Source organism: Anguilla rostrata, chromosome 17, assembly GCF_018555375.3.
Source record: "Anguilla rostrata isolate EN2019 chromosome 17, ASM1855537v3, whole genome shotgun sequence".
NCBI classification, from domain to species: Eukaryota; Metazoa; Chordata; class Actinopteri; order Anguilliformes; family Anguillidae; genus Anguilla; species Anguilla rostrata.
In genome coordinates, this window is record NC_057949.1 from 1,575,843 (window position 1) to 1,596,391 (window position 20,549).

At 48.4% G+C, this 20,549-nt stretch overlaps 3 protein-coding genes across 4 annotated transcripts; 2 read left to right on the forward strand and 1 right to left on the reverse strand.

Moving 5' to 3' along the window:
• Positions 1-493: 493 nt before the first annotated feature.
• LOC135243351 (fish-egg lectin-like) lies at positions 494-6,470 on the reverse strand. Of its 2 annotated transcripts, none has more exons than XM_064315106.1 (4): positions 6,390-6,470; positions 3,693-3,935; positions 2,600-2,927; positions 494-1,091 (listed from the first exon to the last, which is right to left on the reverse strand). In XM_064315106.1, the coding sequence occupies exons 2-4, from the start codon at positions 3,919-3,921 to the stop codon at positions 935-937; spliced, it is 714 nt and encodes a 237-aa protein (XP_064171176.1). In that variant the 5' UTR covers positions 3,922-3,935; positions 6,390-6,470; the 3' UTR covers positions 494-934. The 2 variants fall into 2 exon arrangements, with proteins under 2 accessions (XP_064171176.1, XP_064171175.1); XM_064315105.1 differs by lacking the exon at positions 6,390-6,470 and adding an exon at positions 4,560-4,678.
• Positions 6,417-7,717, forward strand: LOC135243353 (complement C1q-like protein 2). The gene is made up of 3 exons (XM_064315107.1): positions 6,417-6,591; positions 6,945-7,079; positions 7,298-7,717. The coding sequence occupies exons 1-3, from the start codon at positions 6,417-6,419 to the stop codon at positions 7,582-7,584; spliced, it is 597 nt and encodes a 198-aa protein (XP_064171177.1). The 3' UTR covers positions 7,585-7,717.
• Positions 7,718-8,241: 524 nt separating this feature from the next.
• On the forward strand, positions 8,242-18,704 carry LOC135243350 (prohibitin 1-like). Its single transcript, XM_064315104.1, has 7 exons — positions 8,242-8,346; positions 9,941-10,027; positions 14,242-14,403; positions 14,996-15,138; positions 15,462-15,578; positions 17,394-17,489; positions 17,860-18,704. Exons 2-7 carry the CDS (start codon positions 9,943-9,945, stop codon positions 18,070-18,072), a joined length of 816 nt encoding a protein of 271 aa, XP_064171174.1. The 5' UTR covers positions 8,242-8,346; positions 9,941-9,942; the 3' UTR covers positions 18,073-18,704.
• Positions 18,705-20,549: the final 1,845 nt, after the last annotated feature.

A 20,549-nucleotide genomic window follows, 5' to 3' on the forward strand; every position in this document is an offset into this window, starting at 1 on the left:
GCGTGTGTGTGTGTGGGTATGTGTGTGTGTGTGTGTGGGTATGCGTGTGAGTGTATGTGTGGGTGTGTGTGTGTGTATGGGTGTGCGTGCACGTGTGGGTGTCTGTGTGATTGCATGTGTGTGAGCGTGCGTGAGAGTGTGTGTGTGTAAAATGTGCATGTGTCCATATGTATATGTATGCATATGTATGCAGGCATGAGGCATTACGTAGGTAAGCTGCTTCAGATGAAAGGAATCCATTCTGGGAAATTACCCAAATGAGCGTGTTTGCCTGTTTCCCTCCAGTCACCGTTGTACTGTGAGCTGGGCTCAAGCTGAAAGTGGCCCAACTAGTCCAAACGTTTGCATGTCCCTGTGTCCCTGGGGACGGGTAGGGCCAGGGGAGGCAGGCCCATGAGGTAACGAAACCTGAAATACCCGCCAATAAGCACTTACAGACAGACAATCACGAAATAGACGCCCCATTCATTTTCTACCATTTAATATGGTTTCAAGAACAATAAGGTCTCCTCGCTCAGTGGTTTGAGCAGCATTGTAATAATCACTTTTCTGTATGGTCTAAATGTAATTGTGATGTGTAATCACACAGCAGTAAAGAGCCCCCTCATTTATAAATGAGTGGACTAACATTTGATAGTATACCATTCAGACGATAACGTGGAAAATGAACTTCACATTACAAAATAGCCTAAATGCACATTGTTGAGGAAACACGTAGCAATTGTTCCTGAATGCTTATATTCATTTAGATCATTTAAATCTCATTATGAAGCCGAAGGTCCAGGTGAATTTGCATCATGTTTCACTAAGTATTTGGGTATGGGTTGACATTACCCTTTTCCTCCCATTTGTGTACAGTTCAGTTCACTGTTCACACGGGAGAGAAAGCTTACGTCGCGTTTCTGCCGGAGAACAGAGAATATGAAAGGCAGAACTATTTCTGGACTGGGACTTTAATGCAGCGGCGGAGTTCTCCGTGGTAGTTGAGGAGCCAGAGGGTGTACCTGTCGTAGGAGAGGCTGTGGATGGGCTCCACGCCCCGGAGACGCACCCATCCCGTGCCCTGAGGGGCGCTGCTGCTGATGCCCACTCTGAGAGCCCAAGCACACAAACAGCACACGTTAGCGTCCAGGCTCTTTCTTCTGCCAAACAGTCTTTAGCCAGCAGTGCAGTTTATTGGTGTTGCTGCTGCATGCTGTTTTCTGCAGTTAAACGGAGCTCACAAACTGTATCCTTCCTCTTTTGCAGAGCATGTTCCATGTTGCTATGACTCAAATGTAGCTATTTTTTAACAATACAAGCTTGGAAATGGTGACATTTCTGTGTTTTGCGTGTACGTGCGTTTGTGCGTGTGCCTCCGCGCAGGCTGTGCCAGGCTAAGCGCAGGTTGGTACGCTAAGCACAGGCTGGTACGCTAAGTGCAGGCGGTGCCAGGCTAAGCGCAGGCTGGTATACTAAGGGCCCGGCGGTGCCAGGCTAAGCGCAGGCTGGTACGCTAAGCGCAGGCTGTGCCAGGCTAAGCGCAGGCTGGTACGCTAAGCGCAGGCTGTGCCAGGCTAAGCGCAGGCTGGTACGCTAAGCGCAGGCTGTGCCAGGCTAAGCGCAGGCTGGTATACTAAGGGCCCGGCGGTGCCAGGCTAAGCGCAGGCTGGTACGCTAAGCGCAGGCAGTGCCAGGCTAAGCGCAGGCTGATACGCTAAGCGCAGGCTGTGCCAGGCTAAGCGCAGGTTTGTACGCTAAGCGCAGGCTGGTATACTAAGTGCAGGCAGTGCCAGGCTAAGCGCAGGCAGTTATGCTAAGTGCAGGCCGTGCCTGGCTAAGCGCAGGCTGGTACGCTAAGCGCAGGCTGTGCCAGGCTAAGCGCAGGCTGGTACGCTAAGCGCAGGCTGTGCCAGGCTAAGCGCAGGCTGGTACGCTAAGCGCAGGCTGTGCCAGGCTAAGCGCAGGCTGGTACGCTAAGCGCAGGCTGTGCCAGGCTAAGCGCAGGTTTGTACGCTAAGCGCAGGCTGGTATACTAAGTGCAGGCTGTGCCCGGCTAAGCGCAGGCTGGTACGCTAAGCGCAGGCTGTGCCAGGCTAACGCAGGCAGTAGCTAAGCGCAGTGCCCGGCTAGCGCAGGCTGTACCTAAGCGCAGCTGTGCCGCTGGCAGCTGGTACGCTAAACGCAGGCTGTGCCAGGCTAAGCGCAGGTTGGTACGCTAAGCGCAGGCTGTGCCAGGCTAAGCGCAGGCTGGTACGCTAAGCGCAGGCTGTGCCAGGCTAAGCGCAGGCTGGTACGCTAAGCGCAGGCTTGTGCCCGGCTAAGCGCAGGCTGGTACGCTAATCGCAGGCTGTGCCCGGCTAAGCGCAGGCTGGTACGCTAATCGCAGGCTGTGCCCGGCTAAGCGCAGGCTGGTACGCTAAGCGCAGGCAGTGCCCGGCTAAGCGCAGGCTGGTACGCTAAGCGCAGGCTGTGCCAGGCTAAGCGCAGGCTGGTACGCTAAACGCAGGCTGTGCCAGGCTAAGCGCAGGCTGGTACGCTAAGCGCAGGTTGGTACGCTAAGCGCAGGCTGTGCCAGGCTAAGCGCAGGTTGGTACGCTAAGCGCAGGCTGGTACGTACCTCTCGTAAGGCACACCCGTGGTGCTCAGTGCGAACACGGACCCGTCGCTGCCCACCTCCACCTTGGCCATGCGGGCCCTGGAGTCCGTGGTCGCTGTTTTCCCCACGCAGTCGCCCCTCTGCGCGCCCGTCCTCACGTACACCTCCCCGGCCTCGCCCACTCCCCAGCAGGCCTCCGGCCCGCAGGAATAGTATCCCAGCTTCCCCGGGATGAGCGTCCAGCTGAGCGTCGCCGCTCCCGGCACGATGTCCGCGCAGAAGGCCAGGTGGCACTCTTTCACCCCCGTCAAAAACCCGCTTCCGCCAGCGTCAACCTGCTCCAGAGTCCCTGAGAGAGAGAGAGAGAGAGAGAGAGAGAGAGCCAGAGAGAGAGAGACAGAGAGAGAGAGTAGCAGTTGCCACAATTTTTGTGTATGTGGACTTGCGTGTGCCAAGTGATTGTAATGTAAAGTTTCCTGTCTTCCTGTGCTTGCCCATGGAGTTTTATCTGTCAGGCCATTTGAATTTTAATTGAATGCAGGAGAGAGATTGGGGGGGGCAGACATTGATTACCACAGTAATGTTTTGTCTTTGTGAATTAGCTTACTTTGATAAAGTTTTATTGTCATGCTAATAAAGCTCCATCTGTATTTGAATTTGGCGTTTTTCCTGTAAGGTCAGATTTACTGTTGGTATTACCTATGGCACCAAGGCTATTTTGTATACTCCTTCCCTTGTACGACAGAAAGAACGCTCATTTTAGTGCAATACATTTTCATTGAAATGCATGCAAAATGCAGCGGAGGGTTTCTGTTTGAAAGCCTGCAATGCCCTCAATCTCTGTTTGCACAGGAGACAAGATGTGTCTTATACTTTATTTTAGCCCAGTCTTATCCAAAAAGGGCCAGTACGGGCGCAGGTTTCTGTTTCATCCCAGCTCTACGACACCTGATTCAACAAATTAAATAATCACGGTCTTCAGTCAAGACCTTGCTAAGCAGAACTGGGTGTTTTAGTGCTGGGCTATACTAAAAACCTGCACCCATTCATGCAAGTTACTAACTCATTTATTGGTTGATTTTCCCAATACCCACTCCCACACGCACATGTATACCTGGCACCTGCTTCCAGGTGTCCTCCTGCAGGGTGTATAAGTTTCTCTTCAGGTCAGTCGCCCAAACGCCGGCGGGACCCACGGAGATGTGCTTCATGTGCCCGTCCAGGGGCGACCAGCACCTCCCCACCAGCCTCTTGGGCACGTTGTCCAGGCCTATCCCATACACTTTGCCCTGTCCAGCCTCCACCTGCCGCAGTCGCCCCGGCACCCGCCAGCACTTGAGCATGACCCCCAGCCCACCTGAGAATGGGGGAGGGAGAGAACGAGAGAATGAGAGACCATAAGAAGGAGAAATACAAATAAATGAGAAGCATTTTTCCATTCTTTTTTTCTTTGCACTTCTTCTCCATGGTCTGTTCTTCGATTCCCTTCCCATTGTTCTCGGTGTTTATATTCAGGACTGGTGACAGAACTTTAATCTCCCAGTTCATATCACAATTTAGTGCATTTTCTATTGAAACACATTTTTAAGCAAACATTATACTTCACACCGGCAAAAGCTTCCAGTTTTTTGACCTGAACTATGGTTGGTCACCCAATAAATAATAAATTGCAACACTGGCTTGACAAAAGGACTTACACCTTTTCCAAAATCTGCACATCACTAATTCTCAGTCTTGTGTAGTCTCACAGAAAGTAGGCTATGAAGGGTACCGCTGGTCTAGTGCAATTTGAGCCAAATAAAATACAAAAACACATTAGAATTATTGTATGAATGTAGCTACAGCAGACATGTCAGCCCAGATAAGGCGCTCAGTCCCACAGAATCCCATTGTCCCATGAGCAATGTCAATCATCCAAGCTCTGCACCCACTTGCCAACGTATCCCAGCAGCCCCTGCTGCCCCAGGTGCGTTCAGCTCACCTTTACTCTCCCCTTGGCTGCAGGCCACTAAGAACATTAAAGCCAACCACAGCTGCCTCATGACTGCACACACACTGGATCTGTACCTGCGGAACAGGCACTCTACTAGGACGACACCCTCTTCCCTCACCAATCACATGACCACAACCTGCTGCCTCCACCAATCACACAACAGCTATACTTCACTAGGTCCTGGTAGCCTCCCTCTCTTTGCTATTTTGCAAACTAAGTCTCCTCCCTAGAACTCTCCAAACCTGTCCATAACTCATTAAACATTTCAATGTGCGTCCTTCCTCAGTAAAACGATGTCAGTCTCCTATACCTCATTATAAAGAATCCCCAAACAGAACTTCTATATTCAGGAAAACCTATTAATGAATATTAATGTTTTGGCAGCAAATCCAAAAATGTGGCTAGAAGCAGAGGTATGTAGTTCAAAGAAATTCAATGTGACAGTGTCTCTGTTAAAAGTCCTATATAAATACAATTGTATTGAATTGAATTGAATACGAAAGTAATTCCCAAACCATTGTTAGCTCTGCAGGAGAGCTTTAACCAAAAAACATTTGCCTCCCACATAATAGCCTAATCATTCTCAATAATAGTCATAATTCTAATATTCTGGGTTTTATGAAAAAACTATGTTGCCTATCTGGTTAAATGATAAAGCCTGTAGTATTTATCATTAATGAAAACATTCCATAAAATGATGAAATTTGGTTGCTCAACATTGAAAATGCTTCCAGTTCAACATTCACATTTTATATTTGAAATTCTAAATGGTTCTAAATGTGGATTTTTTTTTCATTAAAAACAATATTTAAAACAAACAAAAATCCTAGACAAAAATTACTTTGGCAAATCCTATCAGTTTTTTTTCTGAAATGTTTAAATAATGTGGAAACAATGTTGAATCATATGCAGGATATGCATTTTTTTTAAAATCATACCATAGCAAATGTCATATTCAGGAGGATCAAACAGGAAACATTTTAATGATAAAATTATCATTCTTATCAGACTAGTTTTGGTAGTGCAGGTCTTAACCTTCAAACTTTTCAAAACTTGTTTTCAAAAACCCTGTTTCGTTTCTCCCGAAAGCAACCCATTCAGTAGGCATCTGATCGTCTAATCCGAGATGTTTTTGGTTTTTGTATTTTGGTCTCGTATTTAAAAACACATATTTACATTGTCACATATACATTATGGTAGTGAACATCATCGTCCTTGAGCTAAATTGCGATGGCAGGACATTTATGATCATACAATGCATAATGCTTCTATGATCCGTGATGTCATACTGAAACATACAGGTGTAAAGCCTGATTTGTTGTTCCAAATGTGAAACAGTTTTAATATTTTCTCCCCAAAGACTGATGCCAAACGGTCACCTGTAGACATGACACTCCATCAACATACTGCAGACACACAGTACCAAGTAAACAAAAACTCAAAAAAACTTGAAAGTCAGTAGATATGGTTTTGCCAACAGCCAATTATGTCATTTATAATTTATGGCCGGATGTGCACCAGCTGCTTAGTACACAAAACATTTACAGGCAGCATAAATATGCTATAATAACCACAAAATCAAATAAGATAAAGTGAACAAAGTAGGCTACAGCTCAGTAACGCATCTGTCCCTTGTGCTGGGTACACACAGCGAATGGCGCAATGCACAGTTAAACATACTGTATACACATAGTTACACGTACTGTAGCTGACCCACCGAAGGAAGCCTAACAGCAAACATATAGTCCTGCCCCTATCAGTGCACAGTGAATGAACAATGGAACTGTTGTGTGGAGATGTATAAATACAGGTACATACAGTCGACGGGCAGTGAGTCCGGACAGGATGAGATCCGCGATCGTGCTCGTCGGTCTGTTAGCGGGGCTAGCGTGCGGGAGGTGCAATGGGGAGGAAAAGGAGAGGGGCGTGACGGAGCACCACCTCGGCTCTCAGCCCAGCCTGTCCTCCGAGCTGTGCAGCCTGAAAGCTCGCGTGGAACGACTGGAAAACGACCTGAAAGGTGAGGGCTTTGCGTCTGCAGTTAGTGGGGGAAATACACTGAAGACCTGAACACTGACGGCAGTAGCCGATGCAAGGCATTCAACGATAGGCACGCAATGAAATGGTCAGTGTCAATTTTACAATAGTATCAACTGTAAAATTTAATCTATTTACTTCCGAACATTTTGCTTTAGTTTTTATACCGTTTGTAAGCCTTGAGGCCAAGGCTGATGCCCCAGATACATGGCATATAGTGATGAATCTGTGAAATCTGTTAGTTAGGCAGTAGCGTATTAGCAGTCCTGAAGCTGAGTGAATGAACTTATCTGTGACTTGAGTGGCAGTGTCCTCAGTGCATGTGCTTCTTTACAGCACTCCCTAAGGTGGCATTCTCTGTGGCCCTTCGAGAGTCAGGCTCTGGGAACATAGGACCTTTCCAGACTGACACTGTGATCCAGTACGCAAAGGTTTTTGCCAACATTGGCAATTACTATAACCCCTCTACAGGTATTCACGTGTGCTTTTACATTCATGTGTGTGTATGCGTGTGTGTATATGCGCATGCGTGCATGTGTATGTGTGCGTGTGTGTGTGTGTGTGCGCGCACAAGTGTATGCGTCACTAGGAGAAGGTGTTTGTTTGTGCCAATGTCTTGATTTACCTGTGTAATGTATGAGAAGCATAAAAGCACACTCCCAACCCCCCCCCCCCCCCCTCCTCTGCAGGCATTTTCACAGCCATGGTGAAGGGAGTTTACTTCTTCACTTTCACTGCGTTTAACACCCTGGACATGACTCCCAACACCAATGTGGTCTTGATGAAGAACGGAGAGAGAACCGTCTCCGTGTGGGACAAATCAGGGCAGGACGCCAACGACAATGCCAGCAACGCTGTGGTCCTCCAGCTTGAAGTGGGAGACAGTGTGTCCGTCCACCTCAAGTCAAACACCCGCGTTTATGATGACATGGGATACTACAACTCCTTCAGCGGCTTCTTGCTTTTTGCAGTCTGACTTGCTTTGAGAAATAAAATGAAAAGTCAAAAAATGAATATATTAAGTCAAATGTCAGTGTTCCCACTGCTTGATCCAGCTTTGGAAGTTTAATGCAGATGACAGGATTAATAAAGAAGTGTATATCAATATATTTTGTACATATTTTCTTTGTGTGTGTGTGTGTAGAGTGTGTGTCTGTGTGCGTGTATGTGTGTATATGTGTGCATGTGTGGGTGAGTTCCTGTGTACCTGTGTGTGTGTGTGTGTGTGTGTCTATGTGTGCATGTGTGGATGAGTTACTGTGTACTCCTGTGTGTGTGTGTTTGAGTATGTGTGTGTTTATTCACAACAGATCTATCTATCTGTCTATCTATCTATCTATCTATCTATCTATCTGTCTATCTATCTGTCTGTCTGTCTGTCTGTCTCTCTGTCTATCTATCTATCTATCTATCTATCTATCTATCTATCTATCTATATCTTTTTTAATATGTGTATGTTGCATGTATGTGATTGTGTGTGTTTGTATAGCTTTGCATGTATGAAACTGTACGTGTGTAAGATAGGTAGATGGTTTATTGGACTGGATCTGTGTGGCAGATGCTTTGTCACTCAGAGAAGCTGCACACGAACATACTTCATTAACCACAAACCCATGCGCTTTTGTTCGCAGTATTAAACCAATCAGAAGTTGCTTATAAAATTGGTAAGCATGCGCAAACACTCCATGTAGCGTTGAGACATCGTTCGTGTGTTAACTGAGGTCACGGTGAGCATAAGGTAAGAAGGTCGTGTAGCCGGATTTGGCTTTATACAACAGCGAATAATACAAAATTACGAAATATAGTCTACAAATTGTTTAGAGTATGTGTAACCCATAATTACTTGCTTGCTAGCTAGCTTTCAGTTTCAGTAGACGGCAGGAAGAAACCTGGAAGTTGTACTGTGGACCTAGCACAGCTAGAACTAGCTAATCTATCTCCTGTATGTTGCTGCGACACAACAAGCAAGCATCTTATCAGCATTTGATTAAGATGTCTAGCATTTTCTGTCGACAGCATGTTGGCTAGCTAACTAGCTAGTATGGTAGTATTCCAGTTCTGTTCGGCATTGATGCGATTCGGTTGAACCTTGTTGGTTAGCTAGCTAGCTATTATTCCAGTTCTGTTCGGCATTGATACGATGCGGTTGAATATGAAGGACATGCATGTCTTTCATATTCATCCTCTTGACAGTAGTGCAGTGTAATGGTTTAGGAACTGAGCTTGGGACACTGCTGTTGTACTTTTGAGGAAGGTACCTGTCCTGAGTTGCTTTCATATATCCAGCTGTATACAGTTGAGGCCAAAGGCTTACATACACCTAGGCTAAAGACATTCAAACTCAATTTTTCACAAGTCCACACATTTCATGTTACCATCCATTTCCTGTGTTAAGTCATTTAGGGTATCTACTTTATTTTCAGTGGGTCAAAAGTTTACATACACTTTGTTAGTATTTGATGGCATTGCCTTTTAATTGTTTAACTTGAATCAAACACTTGGGGTAGCCTTCCACAAGCTTCTCACAATACTTTGCTGGACTTTTTGCCCATTCCGCCTGACAGAACTGGTGTAACTTCGTCAGGTTTGTGGGCATCCTTGTGGTATGGTTTGGTTAAAATATCCCCGTTTAATAGTTAATTCACTTGAATTACAACCCTGTACTTTGCATACTTCTATCTTGCGTGCAGTGCACTCTTGCATCTCATGCACAGACAATTGTCAGTATCCCATTTAATGGGAATTCAGGCAAAAGTTTTTGCTTATAGACCCTTTCATCGGACGCGCGCGCGCTGCCAAGGTTATGCGCTTGGCCCTAAATTAACTTCCGGTCTGTGTTTGTTTATTATTCGGTTTGTGTTTACTGGCTAATATGGCACCGATTACAAACGGAGTGAAAGTTAAACTGCTGAGCAGACTGACGTTGGGCTCAGGTTGTTGTGCTGTGGGGTGCAACTTGGAACAAATGCCATTTCGAAAATTTGTAAAAATACATTATTTCACTTTGTAACCCCACTAGGGAATTGTGAAACGAATTGTGAAACTGAGTTAACCTCCAGTGCAACCTTTTTACCTCATCTACCCAAAGTGCACTGCACGTCTAAAATACTGGCGATCTCCGTAGGTCAAAATTTCTATTAAACCATTGTTATGGGTTCCAGTGTTATATGTGACATTAGAAATGTACGCATTTTCCTAAAGGTGAGGTTGTCCATATTTAACAATGATATTTGGCTGAAGTTGTCTTTAAGATGCCATTGAATGGCAGTGGTATCCCAGCATGCTGTGTTTATAACGGGCTGGGTTTTACTGAAGTACTCCCTTCCCTGCAGACATGGCCAAGCTGTTTGAGTCCCTGGGGAAGCTGGGCCTGGCCCTGGCGGTGGCTGGAGGTGTGGCAAACTCTGCCCTCTATAACGGTGAGTGCTGAATCACACTAACTCTGCCCTCTATAACGGTGAGTGCTGAATCACACTAACTCCGCCCTCTATAACGCTGAGTGCTGAATCACACTAACTCCGCCCTCTATAACGGTGAGTGCTGAATCACACTAACTCCGCCCTCTATAACGCTGAGTGCTGAATCACACTAACTCCGCCCTCTATAACGCTGAGTGCTGAATCACACTAACTCCGCCCTCTATAACGCTGAGTGCTGAATCACACTAACTCCGCCCTCTATAACGCTGAGTGCTGAATCACACTAACTCCGCCCTCTATAACGGTGAGTGCTGAATCACACTAACTCCGCCCTCTATAACGGTGAGTGCTGAATCACACTAACTCCGCCCTCTATAACGCTGAGTGCTGAATCACACTAACTCCGCCCTCTATAACGCTGAGTGCTGAATCACACTAACTCCGCCCTCTATAACGCTGAGTGCTGAATCACACTAACTCCACCCTCTATAACGCTGAGTGCTGAATCACACTAACTCCGCCCTCTATAACGCTGAGTGCTGAATCACACTAACTCCGCCCTCTATAACGCTGAGTGCTGAATCACACTAACTCCGCCCTCTATAACGCTGAGTGCTGAATCACACTAACTCCGCCCTCTATAACGCTGAGTGCTGAATCACACTAACTCCGCCCTCTATAACGCTGAGTGCTGAATCACACTAACTCCGCCCTCTATAACGGTGAGTGCTGAATCACACTAACTCCGCCCTCTATAACGCTGAGTGCTGAATCACACTAACTCCGCCCTCTATAACGCTGAGTGCTGAATCACACTAACTCCGCCCTCTATAACGCTGAGTGCTGAATCACACTAACTCCACCCTCTATAACGCTGAGTGCTGAATCACACTAACTCCGCCCTCTATAACGCTGAGTGCTGAATCACACTAACTCCGCCCTCTATAACGCTGAGTGCTGAATCACACTAACTCCGCCCTCTATAACGCTGAGTGCTGAATCACACTAACTCCGCCCTCTATAACGCTGAGTGCTGAATCACACTAACTCCGCCCTCTATAACGCTGAGTGCTGAATCACACAAGCTCTCCTGTCCAGTCAGTCAGAGCTCACTATTGCGGATTTCCTTTCTCATTATCGATGTTTTTGCGTACCACAGCCACTAGGGGACTAACTAGCCAATGTTGTCCGCAAACTCAAGCTTCTGTTTATAAACTAAAATAAATGTCTAGCTGAATCCCTCTGGATTTGCCCACTGTTACATAAGTGGGTTGTGTATCCTATGTACTTCAAATGCCACCTCATTTTTAATTTGGATCAGTTCACAGGCAGGGAGCTGTTTGATAATTGGATGTGTATAGGCAATGAAACTTTTTGTATGTCCTAGTTTAAGAAGAAGAAAAAAACATTTTTAGATTGCATTATATAGGCCAGGAGCCAAACTACCCTGTAACGTCTTATGTGCAACTGCTGCTGCTAAGCAGATATGAGCTGGGTTAGTATGTGAATGGGAGACCTGGATTTGGCGTAGATTGGTCTGCAGAGGGCACTCTTCCCTCTGAGTGCAGTGCGCCAGCACAATGAGCTGGGTAACGCCGGGCACCCACCGCACGCATCGCGTAAGCAGCACGGCGAAGCAGTACGGCGCGATGCGTCGGGTGTCTCCACTGGTTCCGTTTGTGTCGCTTGCTTGCTTAAAGCTCTATATTCCTAGTAGCTCTCGCAGTCTGCAGTGGGCTTACATCGTGTATTTCACGTTTGTTCAGGACTTTTGATTATGGGTAAGCGAATACTTGGTGAGAGACCTTTTTCAGTCTGTTAATTTGGTAATATTTTTTAACACATGTAAATACGTGAGAAAGTAAACGCTTTAAAGAATTACCATAAGCTTAAATCGCAACGTAGCCTACATAATAATCAATCTCTAACTGCATTAATTTATTTGCTTGGTTAACAAGCGTGCCAATTTCATGAAGAATATGTAATGATCATAATAATAATAAATAATCCGTAATCAACCATTGGGAATTCCCGTGTTGTCTTGTCATTCACGTCAAACATTTATAGGATCAGATTTAGTAAAATCAGCTAATCATGAAAAAGATAGCGTAACAGTTTAATCTTGAAGGGATATGAACACCACAACGCCATGAACACCGGAAGCTTTGAAGTACAAGTGCAATAAAGGCTTGCTTACAACTTCATTTATAAAATAGGTGCATTTTCATCGGCAAAGCTCTGTGGATTATCTGATTTTTATTAACAAGCCCTTTTTGAAAGCACGGCGAACGAAGACATCGGAGAAGTCAAATAGGCTGAGCAATAGTTGGTTAAAAACTACCTTCCAACACTCGAGCTAACAAACCGCTGCTCGGTGCATTCACTTCTACGTCATTCAATAGGCTACGTCTTTCTGTGGTGTATTTTCAAATTTACCCCACCCCCTCCGCAAAATAAGATAGGGAAACTAAGTTTGCCTTTTCCTCAGGTTCCAGTTATTTATTTATTTATTTATTTTTACAAAACGAAAAGGCTTGTATTTTTTTAGCTGCTTATAAAATATCTGGGAGGTAACTAGGGACACACCCCGAGTAATATAAGGATGAAATATAAATCAGAGCATGTATACCTAGCATTTTGGAGCATATTTCTGTGTATAAACAGGCCATCATGACGCGCGACAAGCCGAAAAAATAGAACAGAAGCGAAAAACTACGCTTCAGTTCGCTTGTGTCGCGCGAGCTTCGCAGCCGGTACGCGACGCGTTCGCATCTGGTGGAGACGACGTCCCCCGCTGCCGTTGTAATAACAGTACTTCAACTACGCTTCAGTTACGCGCGTAGTGCGCTCGTGGTCGATACGCGTGCGGTGGGTACCCGGCTTTAGTATGTGAATGGGAGACCTGGATTTGGCGTTGATTGGCCTGCAGAGGGCGCTCTACCCTCTGAGTGCAGTGCGCCAGCACAGTGATGGGGTTGCTGCGCTGTAGGGAGAAAGTGTCCTTCAGGTGAGATATTAAATGGAGGGCCTGACTGACTGTGGTCACTAAAGTTCCCATAACATTTTTATAAACCGTAGGAGTGTTTTGTGTCTGTTAAAGTTCCGCAAAAAAGTTCCTTTACATGTGGCTAATTAATCACCCCCCCATGTCTGATTGGCCTCAAATTAAATCCTTAAAATCCTTTCCCTCTTCTCTTGTCTGGGTTATCGGTGCATGTGTGAATTGGTTTCTTGTTTCATCTTTTTGGTTAAATTAAGGTAAAAATAAAAGGGAAATTAATTCTTATATTTTTACGAAGCCCTAGATATAAAGAAACTGACATCGGTGCTTTATAATGGTTTGGGAACTGGGTTGGTAACTTAAAAGTTTGATTTCCAGGTGGGGCACTTGAGAAAGGTTCTTGACCTGAATTGCTTCAATGAGGATACCCAGCTGTATGGATGAATAAACTGTGCATGCAACTCTGAGTAATAGTGTCTGCTAAATGAATAAAAATGTAAATGTAAGTGTGTGCTAATTGAATGGACGGAGTGTAGCACAGTGGGTAAGGAACTGGGCTTGTAACCGAAAGGTCGCAGGTTCAATTCCCGGGTAGGGCACTGCCGTTGTACCCTTGAGCAAGGTACTTAACCGAAATTGCTTCAGTATATATCCAGCTGTATAAATGGATACAATGTAAAAATGCTATGTAAAAAGTTGTGTAAGTCGCTCTGGATAAGAGCATCTGCTAAATGCCTGTAATGTAATGTAATGAATGCTGTATGATTAGGGAAAATGGGCATCTTTTACGCCAGGGGTTCTCAAACTCAGTCCTGAGGGACCGCTATGTATGTGGGTATCTGCTACGGCCGATCTCTTAATCATTAAAATAGCTGAAAACATGTTTAACTCATTTTATTTTTTTCCCCTCAATTCCTGAATATTTGCTTTGTCCCAGGTTCAGCCAGAGGGTGTATACAGTTTCTGCCCTTAGGACCACACTGATTTCACTTGTCAGTCTATAACTTAATTTAGCATCATTTGGTAGCGCTCAGTATCAAAGAGACTGATAAACAATCATGAGCCATTCTCCCGTACTGTGTTTTTACTGGTGTGTGATTGGACGACGCTGACGCTGTTCTCCCCCGCTGTGTTTTTCCTGGTTTGTGATTGGATGGTGCTGACGCTGTTCTCTCCCGCTCTGTTTTTCCTGGGTTGTGATTGGACGGTGCAGTGGACGCTGGGCACCGGGCCGTCATCTTTGACCGCTTCCGCGGCGTGCAGGAAACGGTTGTTGGCGAGGGAACGCACTTCCTCATCCCCTGGGTGCAGAAGCCAATCATCTTTGACTGTCGGTCCCGCCCCCGCCAGGTGCCCGTCATAACAGGCAGCAAAGGTACACCCTCTGCCCCCCAACCACCCCCTCCCCCAATCGCAAACCTCACTGGCTCTGGACCAGGGTGCACTGATTTGGGGTCACCTTTGCCAGATTAATGTCCAAACTGTATCCTTTATATGCATTCCAGAGCAGTAAACCAGCCCAGAGATGTTATAACAGTGGGCCCTGGTCCCAGGGGAGCATTTTCGTTTTAAGTTCACCTCTCAATTTGCCCATGTCCCCTTTTTCTTCCCTGTAATTACTCGGGGAAGTCATTGCTCCAGATTCTTTCTGATTAATTGGGGAAATGCTCATTTTCAGACTGAGAACTTGGGTGGGTAATGTGCGCACGTCAGAGCTTTTGTACTTTTCGAGCACTAACAGCAGGAGAGAACGCTCAGTTATAAAGCCAAATAGCAGTGGCCCCAGTCCGAGAGTCTTTTAGCATCTGTAAGCCAGGATTTCCTCATTAGGCGGGGAAAGGTACGTGCTTTTTTTCCCTTCTTACATCGGCCAACGTGCTCCGCTTACACTTGACCCCACACCCACACCAACTAGCCAATAGCATGCTTGGGTAGGGCTGAGGTGCCGGATGTCCCGCCCCCTGCAGATCTGCAGAACGTGAACATCACGCTGCGGATCCTGTTTCGGCCAATGGCTGGCCAGCTGCCCCGCATCTTCACCAGCATCGGGGAGGACTACGACGAGCGAGTGCTGCCCTCCATCACCACCGAGGTGCTGAAGTCTGTGGTGGTGAGTGTGGGCGGGGCGTGAGGGGAGGGGAGGAGCCAGCGGATGAAATCCGATATAAAGAAGGAATTGTTTATTAATGCGTTATCTTGTCGAACACAAGCATTGACTGTTGAGGCTTTGTTGTTTTAAGTGTGGAATAGGTTAATTCAGTGTGTGCGTATTTGTCCGTGTGTGTGCGTGTGTGTGTGCGTGTGTGCACGTGTGTGTGTACGTGTGTGTGCATGTGTGTGTGTGCGTGTGTGTATGTGTGCATGCGTGCGCGTGTGTGTGTGCACGTGTGTGAATGTGTGTGTGTGTGTGTGTGTGTGCGCGCTCTCTCACAGGCTCGGTTTGACGCTGGGGAGCTGATCACACAGAGGGAGCTGGTGTCTCTGCAGGTCAGTGAGGATCTGACAGAGAGAGCCTCCACCTTCGGCCTGATCCTGGACGACGTGTCGCTGGTACCTGCTCCCACGCTGCCTGTCCCTCTGTTCCCCCCTGCCTGTCCCTCTGCTCCCCGCTGCCTGTCTCTCTGCTCCCCGCTGCCTGTCTCTCTGTTCCCCCCTGCCTGTCTCTCTGCTCCCCGCTGCCTGTCTCTCTGCTCCCCGCTGCCTGTCTCTCTGCTCCCCGCTGCCTGTCTCTTTGCTCCCCGCTGCCTGTCTCTTTGCTCCCCGCTGCCTGTCTCTTTGCTCCCCGCTGCCTGTCTCTCTGCTCCCCGCTGCCTGTCTCTCTGCTCCCCGCTGCCTGTCTCTCTGCTCCCCCCTGCCTGTCTCTCTGCTCCCCCCTGCCTGTCTCTCTGCTCCCCCCTGCCTGTCTCTCTGCTCCCTCTCCCCTGCCTGTTCCTCTGCTCCCCGCTGCCTGTCTTTCTGCTCCCCGCTGCCTGTCTCTCTGCTCCCCGCTGCCTGTCTCTCTGCTCCCCGCTGCCTGTTCCTCTCTGTCCCCCTGCCTGTCCTCCCTGCTCCCCGCTGCCTGCTCTCTTGCTCCCCGCTGCCTGTCTCTCTGCTCCCCCTGCCTGTCTCTCTGCTCCCCCCTGCCTGTCTCTCTCTCCCCCCTGCCTGTCTCTCTGCTCCCCCTGCCTGTTCTCTGCTCCCCGCTGCCTGTCTTCTGCTCCCCGCTGCCTGTCTCTCTGCTCCCCGCTGCCTGTCTCTCTGCTCCCCCTGCCTGTCCTCTGTCCCCCTGCCTGTCCCCTGCTCCCCCTGCCTGTCCCCCCTGCTCCCCGCTGCCTGTCCCCCTGCTCCCCGCTGCCTGTCCTCTGCTCCCCGCTGCCTGTCCTCTGCTCCCCGCTGCCTGTCCCTCTGCTCCCCGCTGCCTGTTCCCTCTGCTCCCCGCTGCCTGTCTCTCTGCTCCCCGCTGCCTGTCTCTCTGCTCCCCGCTGCCTGTCCTCTGCTCCCCGCTGCCTGTTCCTCTGCTCCCCGCTGCCCGTCCCTCTGCTCCCCGCTGCCGTCCCTCTGCTCCCCTCTGCTCCCCGCTGCCTGCCTCCTCTGCTCCCCCCTGCCTGCTCTCTGCTCCCCCTGCCTGTCTCTCTGCTCCCCCTGCCTGTCTCCCTGCTTCCCGCTGCCTGTCTCTCTGCTCCCCCCTGCCTGTCTCTCTGCTCCCCGCTGCCTGTCTCTCTGCTCCCCGCTGCCTGTCCCTCTGCTGTCCCCTGCCTGTCCCTCTGCTCCCCGCTGCCTGTCTCTCTGCTCCCCGCTGCCTGTCTCTCTGCTCCCCGCTGCCTGTCTCTCTGCTCCCCGCTGCCTGTCCCTCTGCTCCCCGCTGCCTGTCCCTCTGCTCCCCGCTGCCTGTTCCTCTGCTCCCCGCTGCCCGTCCCTCTGCTCCCCGCTGCCCGTCCCTCTGCTCCCCGCTGCCCGTCCCTCTGCTCCCCTCTGCTCCCCGCTGCCTGTCCCTCTGCTCCCCGTTGCCTGCCTCTCTGCTCCCCCTGCCTGTTCCTCTGCTCCCCCTGCCTGTCTCCCTGCTTCCCGCTGCCTGTCTCTCTGCTCCCCCTGCCTGTTCCTCTGCTCCCCGCTGCCTGTCTCTCTGCTCCCCGCTGCCTGTCTCTCTGCTCAGCCCTGCCTGTTCCTCTGCTCCCCGCTGCCTGTCTCTCTGCTCCCCCTGCCTGTGTCTCTGCTCTCCGCTGCCTGTGTCTCTGCTCCCCGCTGCCTGTGTCTCTGCTCCCCCCTGCCTGTCTCTCTTCTCCCTCCTGCCTGTTCCTCTGCTCCCCACTATCTGTCCCTCTGACTGTGCTCTGGGTCTGTGCATCAGCCGGTGCGCTGAGCCTCATTACTGCCGTCTCCACACAGACCCACCTGACCTTCGGGAAGGAGTTCACTGAAGCTGTGGAGATGAAGCAGGTGGCGCAGCAGGAAGCTGAGCGGGCCAGATTTGTGGTGGAAAAGGTGTGAGCCGTGGCATGCCTGTTCTGTTGTGAGGATGGTGCTACAGCTGACTCTCCTGTGACCTCTGACCCCTTGCTCTCCCCTTAGGCGGAGCAGCAGAAGCTGTGACCTCTGACCCTTTGCTGTCCCTATAGACAGTGCAGCAGAAGCTGTGACCTCTGACCCCTTGCTCTCCCCGTAGGCGGAGCAGCAGAAGCTGTGACCTCTGACCCCTTGCTCTCCCCGTAGGCGGAGCAGCAGAAGCTGTGACCTCTGACCCCTTGCTCTCCCCGAAGGCGGAGCAGCAGAAGCTGTGACCTCTGACCCCTTGCTCTCCCCGAAGGCGGAGCAGCAGAAGCTGTGACCTCTGACCCCTTGCTCTCCCCTGTAGGCGGAGCAGCAGAAGCAGGCGACCGTCATCTCGGCGGAGGGGGACTCGCAGGCGGCGCTGCTGATCGCTAACTCGCTGGCCATAGCGGGCGACGGCCTGGTGGAGCTGCGCAAGCTGGAGGCAGCCGAGGACATCGCCTTCCAGCTGTCCCGCTCCCGAAACGTCACCTACCTCCCCTCCGGCCAGGGCACGCTGCTACAGCTGCCCCCGTGAGCCCGCCCCTTCGCCCGGCAGTCCCAACCCCCTCCCCCCCCCCCCCCCCACTGTCCCCTGGCCTGGAGCAGCGTAGGTTGGCCTCAGCAGATGTGCGCGGGGTTACAGCCTGCTTTTGTAAAGGTTCAAATGATGCCTGAAGAGCGTGTGGTTTGCATGCAGAGGAGCATTTCACCCGGCTCTTTCCCGAGCTCCGGCCCAGCCTGGTCTGTACCGCCTCGCGGGGCTGCAGTGGCCTGAAGGCCAGACGGGCCTCACACGTGAACCCCAATGTGATCTCAGGCCTGATCTGCTCAGTAAGAGCGTAGGTGCAACCGTTTAGGGATTACTAAATAATAGAAGTTTAATTATTAATAATTATTTATTAATAATAATTACTTTTTTTTTTTTAATGGCTGGAGGGAATGTCCACTAATGGATATGACCTCTCTGTTAGTTCCCTTCAAGTATCTGAAATTTCTGGCTAGCCTCTCCTCAAAAATCGAGGCAAAAGAGAGGGAAATATGCCTGGTCTTCAGAGTGATAGAACGGAGAAAAGTGATCGATCATTCTTTTTGTTTTGATGAGAGCTGTTGGCTCTGTTTTGGATCAAATTGTAACTCAACAATAAAAAACAAATTTTTTTGTTTCCACACGGTGTTCTGAAACTTCTTGTTCAGGTGTGACCTGTCTGTTTAGGCTGTTATGCTATGTAGCCACCAGAGGGCACCCTTGTACACTGATTTATTTTCTAGTGTCGCCCTGGATTGGCATTCTTGGCAGGGTTAGGGCCCTTGAAATGTTCAAACATTTTTTGTTTCTAATATGGAAAATACAACGTATTGAGAAGTACTGGAAGTGTGTGGGTTTTGGCGGAGTTTTCTGTCGCCATTTCCAACTTTTTAAAATCAACCTGCAGACACAAGCACACTACTACTTGCAGGAAATGGCAAAGAGTACGTTTCTCCTAGTAAATAGATATAATTGATGAAAGATGCTAAGATGCATACATCCTGTTACCACAGGTTATTGTATAATGTGGGTTCAGTGCGAAGATTTACCTCCGTAAAGTTCACTCCGATACCGTTTTGGTTGCAAATGAAACCTCTTTAATGCGTTCTGTGATTGAAGTTAATCTGCTCGCGGTTTGCAGCCCTTATTTGACCTGCCCTGTGTAGTGAAGTATCATAAGCCCTACGCAGACCTCACAAACCCTGCCTGCCGGAGCGTGACAGTTTCAGAAGCTTCTCTGATAGTCAGCTGCTGTCATCCTGTTTAATTGTGGTTTTTGTTTCTCATACGCACCTCGTCCGCGGTGCACGAGAACGCAGCCGGGACGTCTTAAGCAGATAACGTTCCCTGGCTCATTTGCATCTTCTACTGCTTGTCTTGCGCAGGTACTGTAAACGCACCTCGGTGAAATGAGACCTATATGCTTGTATGATCAGAACTGTCTGGACGCTAAAGGAAGACAAAAGCACTATGACGCTGAAACCAAGAAATGCCACGCTGAGCTCTAAAACCTACCACAAAAACGCAGCGCCAAATAGGATTCAGCCTAGGCATTGTAGAAGGAAATTCACTGGATAGATGTGACAATTGTATACAAAAAACAATGCTTACATGACTATCGTTAGAAAATCCTTTTAAAGTTGAGGCATATATCTTTTAAACTATTCGGCACATTTAACGAATCTGATAAGACCTGGCTGAGGTTTCCGTGTCTGTGACTATGACGTTTTCTTCCGAGCGAATAAAGCCTTCAATAGAAAAACGAAATTTGCGAAAAATGTGATTCGGCTTTCCTAGATTGTGTCCCGACAGCCAGGATAATCGTACCCAAAAAAGTAATCTACACTTGGGTAATTATTTTTTTTTTTTAAAGACTAACCTGAAGATGATCAGGACGCTAAATTGCAATTACATACATGCACACAACGAATTGCTTGTTAATTAAAAGCGTTAATTAGCTTTAAAAAGTTTCAGTGTACTCCTACCCTCCTCATTTTTTGATGTAGCGGTAAGGATCTCTTCGTTTTTCTCTGTTCTATAAAATAGAAGCAATAGCCCATGTTGGAGTGGGAAAAATACAATAGGCTATGTTTACTGCAAACTGCATAAACTTTACCACAGAATACAAATTTCATATAAAGCTTCCAATAGTTACAGGCTTTCCCACAATAAAGGTCTGAACCAGTACCTGAATGGAAGCACTCTGGAACGTTTACCTGCAGAACTGACCTTCCTGCAGATCAATGCTTATCAGCTGGACATTTCCCACATGTTGAGAAACTGTTCAGAGGCTTTGTGTTGTGTGCTGGCTTCTGGGGAGGCCAGTTCAGTGATATGCTGTCATATTTTCAGTTTCTTTTCTTTTTTCTTGTGGTTCAGATTCATTCTGCAGACATTGAGAGGTTGTTAATGGGCAGGTAAGGATTAAAGATGATTTGAGCTGGTCTTGGCCATAATGAATAAATACATTATGCTGCATCAAGAAG

Excerpts from the sequence above, each read along its gene's own strand:
- LOC135243353 (XM_064315107.1), top strand. The coding sequence starts at position 6,417 with ATGAGATCCGCGATCGTGCTCGTCGGTCTGTTAGCGGGGCTAGCGTGC. Across the intron at positions 6,592-6,944 it reads ACTGGAAAACGACCTGAAAG|CACTCCCTAAGGTGGCATTC; the intron begins GTGAGGGCTTTG and ends GCTTCTTTACAG. Across the intron at positions 7,080-7,297 it reads TTACTATAACCCCTCTACAG|GCATTTTCACAGCCATGGTG; the intron begins GTATTCACGTGT and ends CCTCCTCTGCAG.
- LOC135243350 (XM_064315104.1), top strand. The coding sequence starts at position 9,943 with ATGGCCAAGCTGTTTGAGTCCCTGGGGAAGCTGGGCCTGGCCCTGGCG. Across the intron at positions 14,404-14,995 it reads CGTCATAACAGGCAGCAAAG|ATCTGCAGAACGTGAACATC; the intron begins GTACACCCTCTG and ends CGCCCCCTGCAG. Across the intron at positions 15,139-15,461 it reads AGGTGCTGAAGTCTGTGGTG|GCTCGGTTTGACGCTGGGGA; the intron begins GTGAGTGTGGGC and ends GCTCTCTCACAG.
- LOC135243351 (XM_064315105.1), bottom strand. The coding sequence starts at position 4,620 with ATGAGGCAGCTGTGGTTGGCTTTAATGTTCTTAGTGGCCTGCAGCCAA. Across the intron at positions 3,936-4,559 it reads CAGCCAAGGGGAGAGTAAAG|GTGGGCTGGGGGTCATGCTC; the intron begins GTGAGCTGAACG and ends CCCCATTCTCAG. Across the intron at positions 1,092-2,599 it reads ACGGGTGTGCCTTACGAGAG|AGTGGGCATCAGCAGCAGCG; the intron begins GTACGTACCAGC and ends TTGGGCTCTCAG.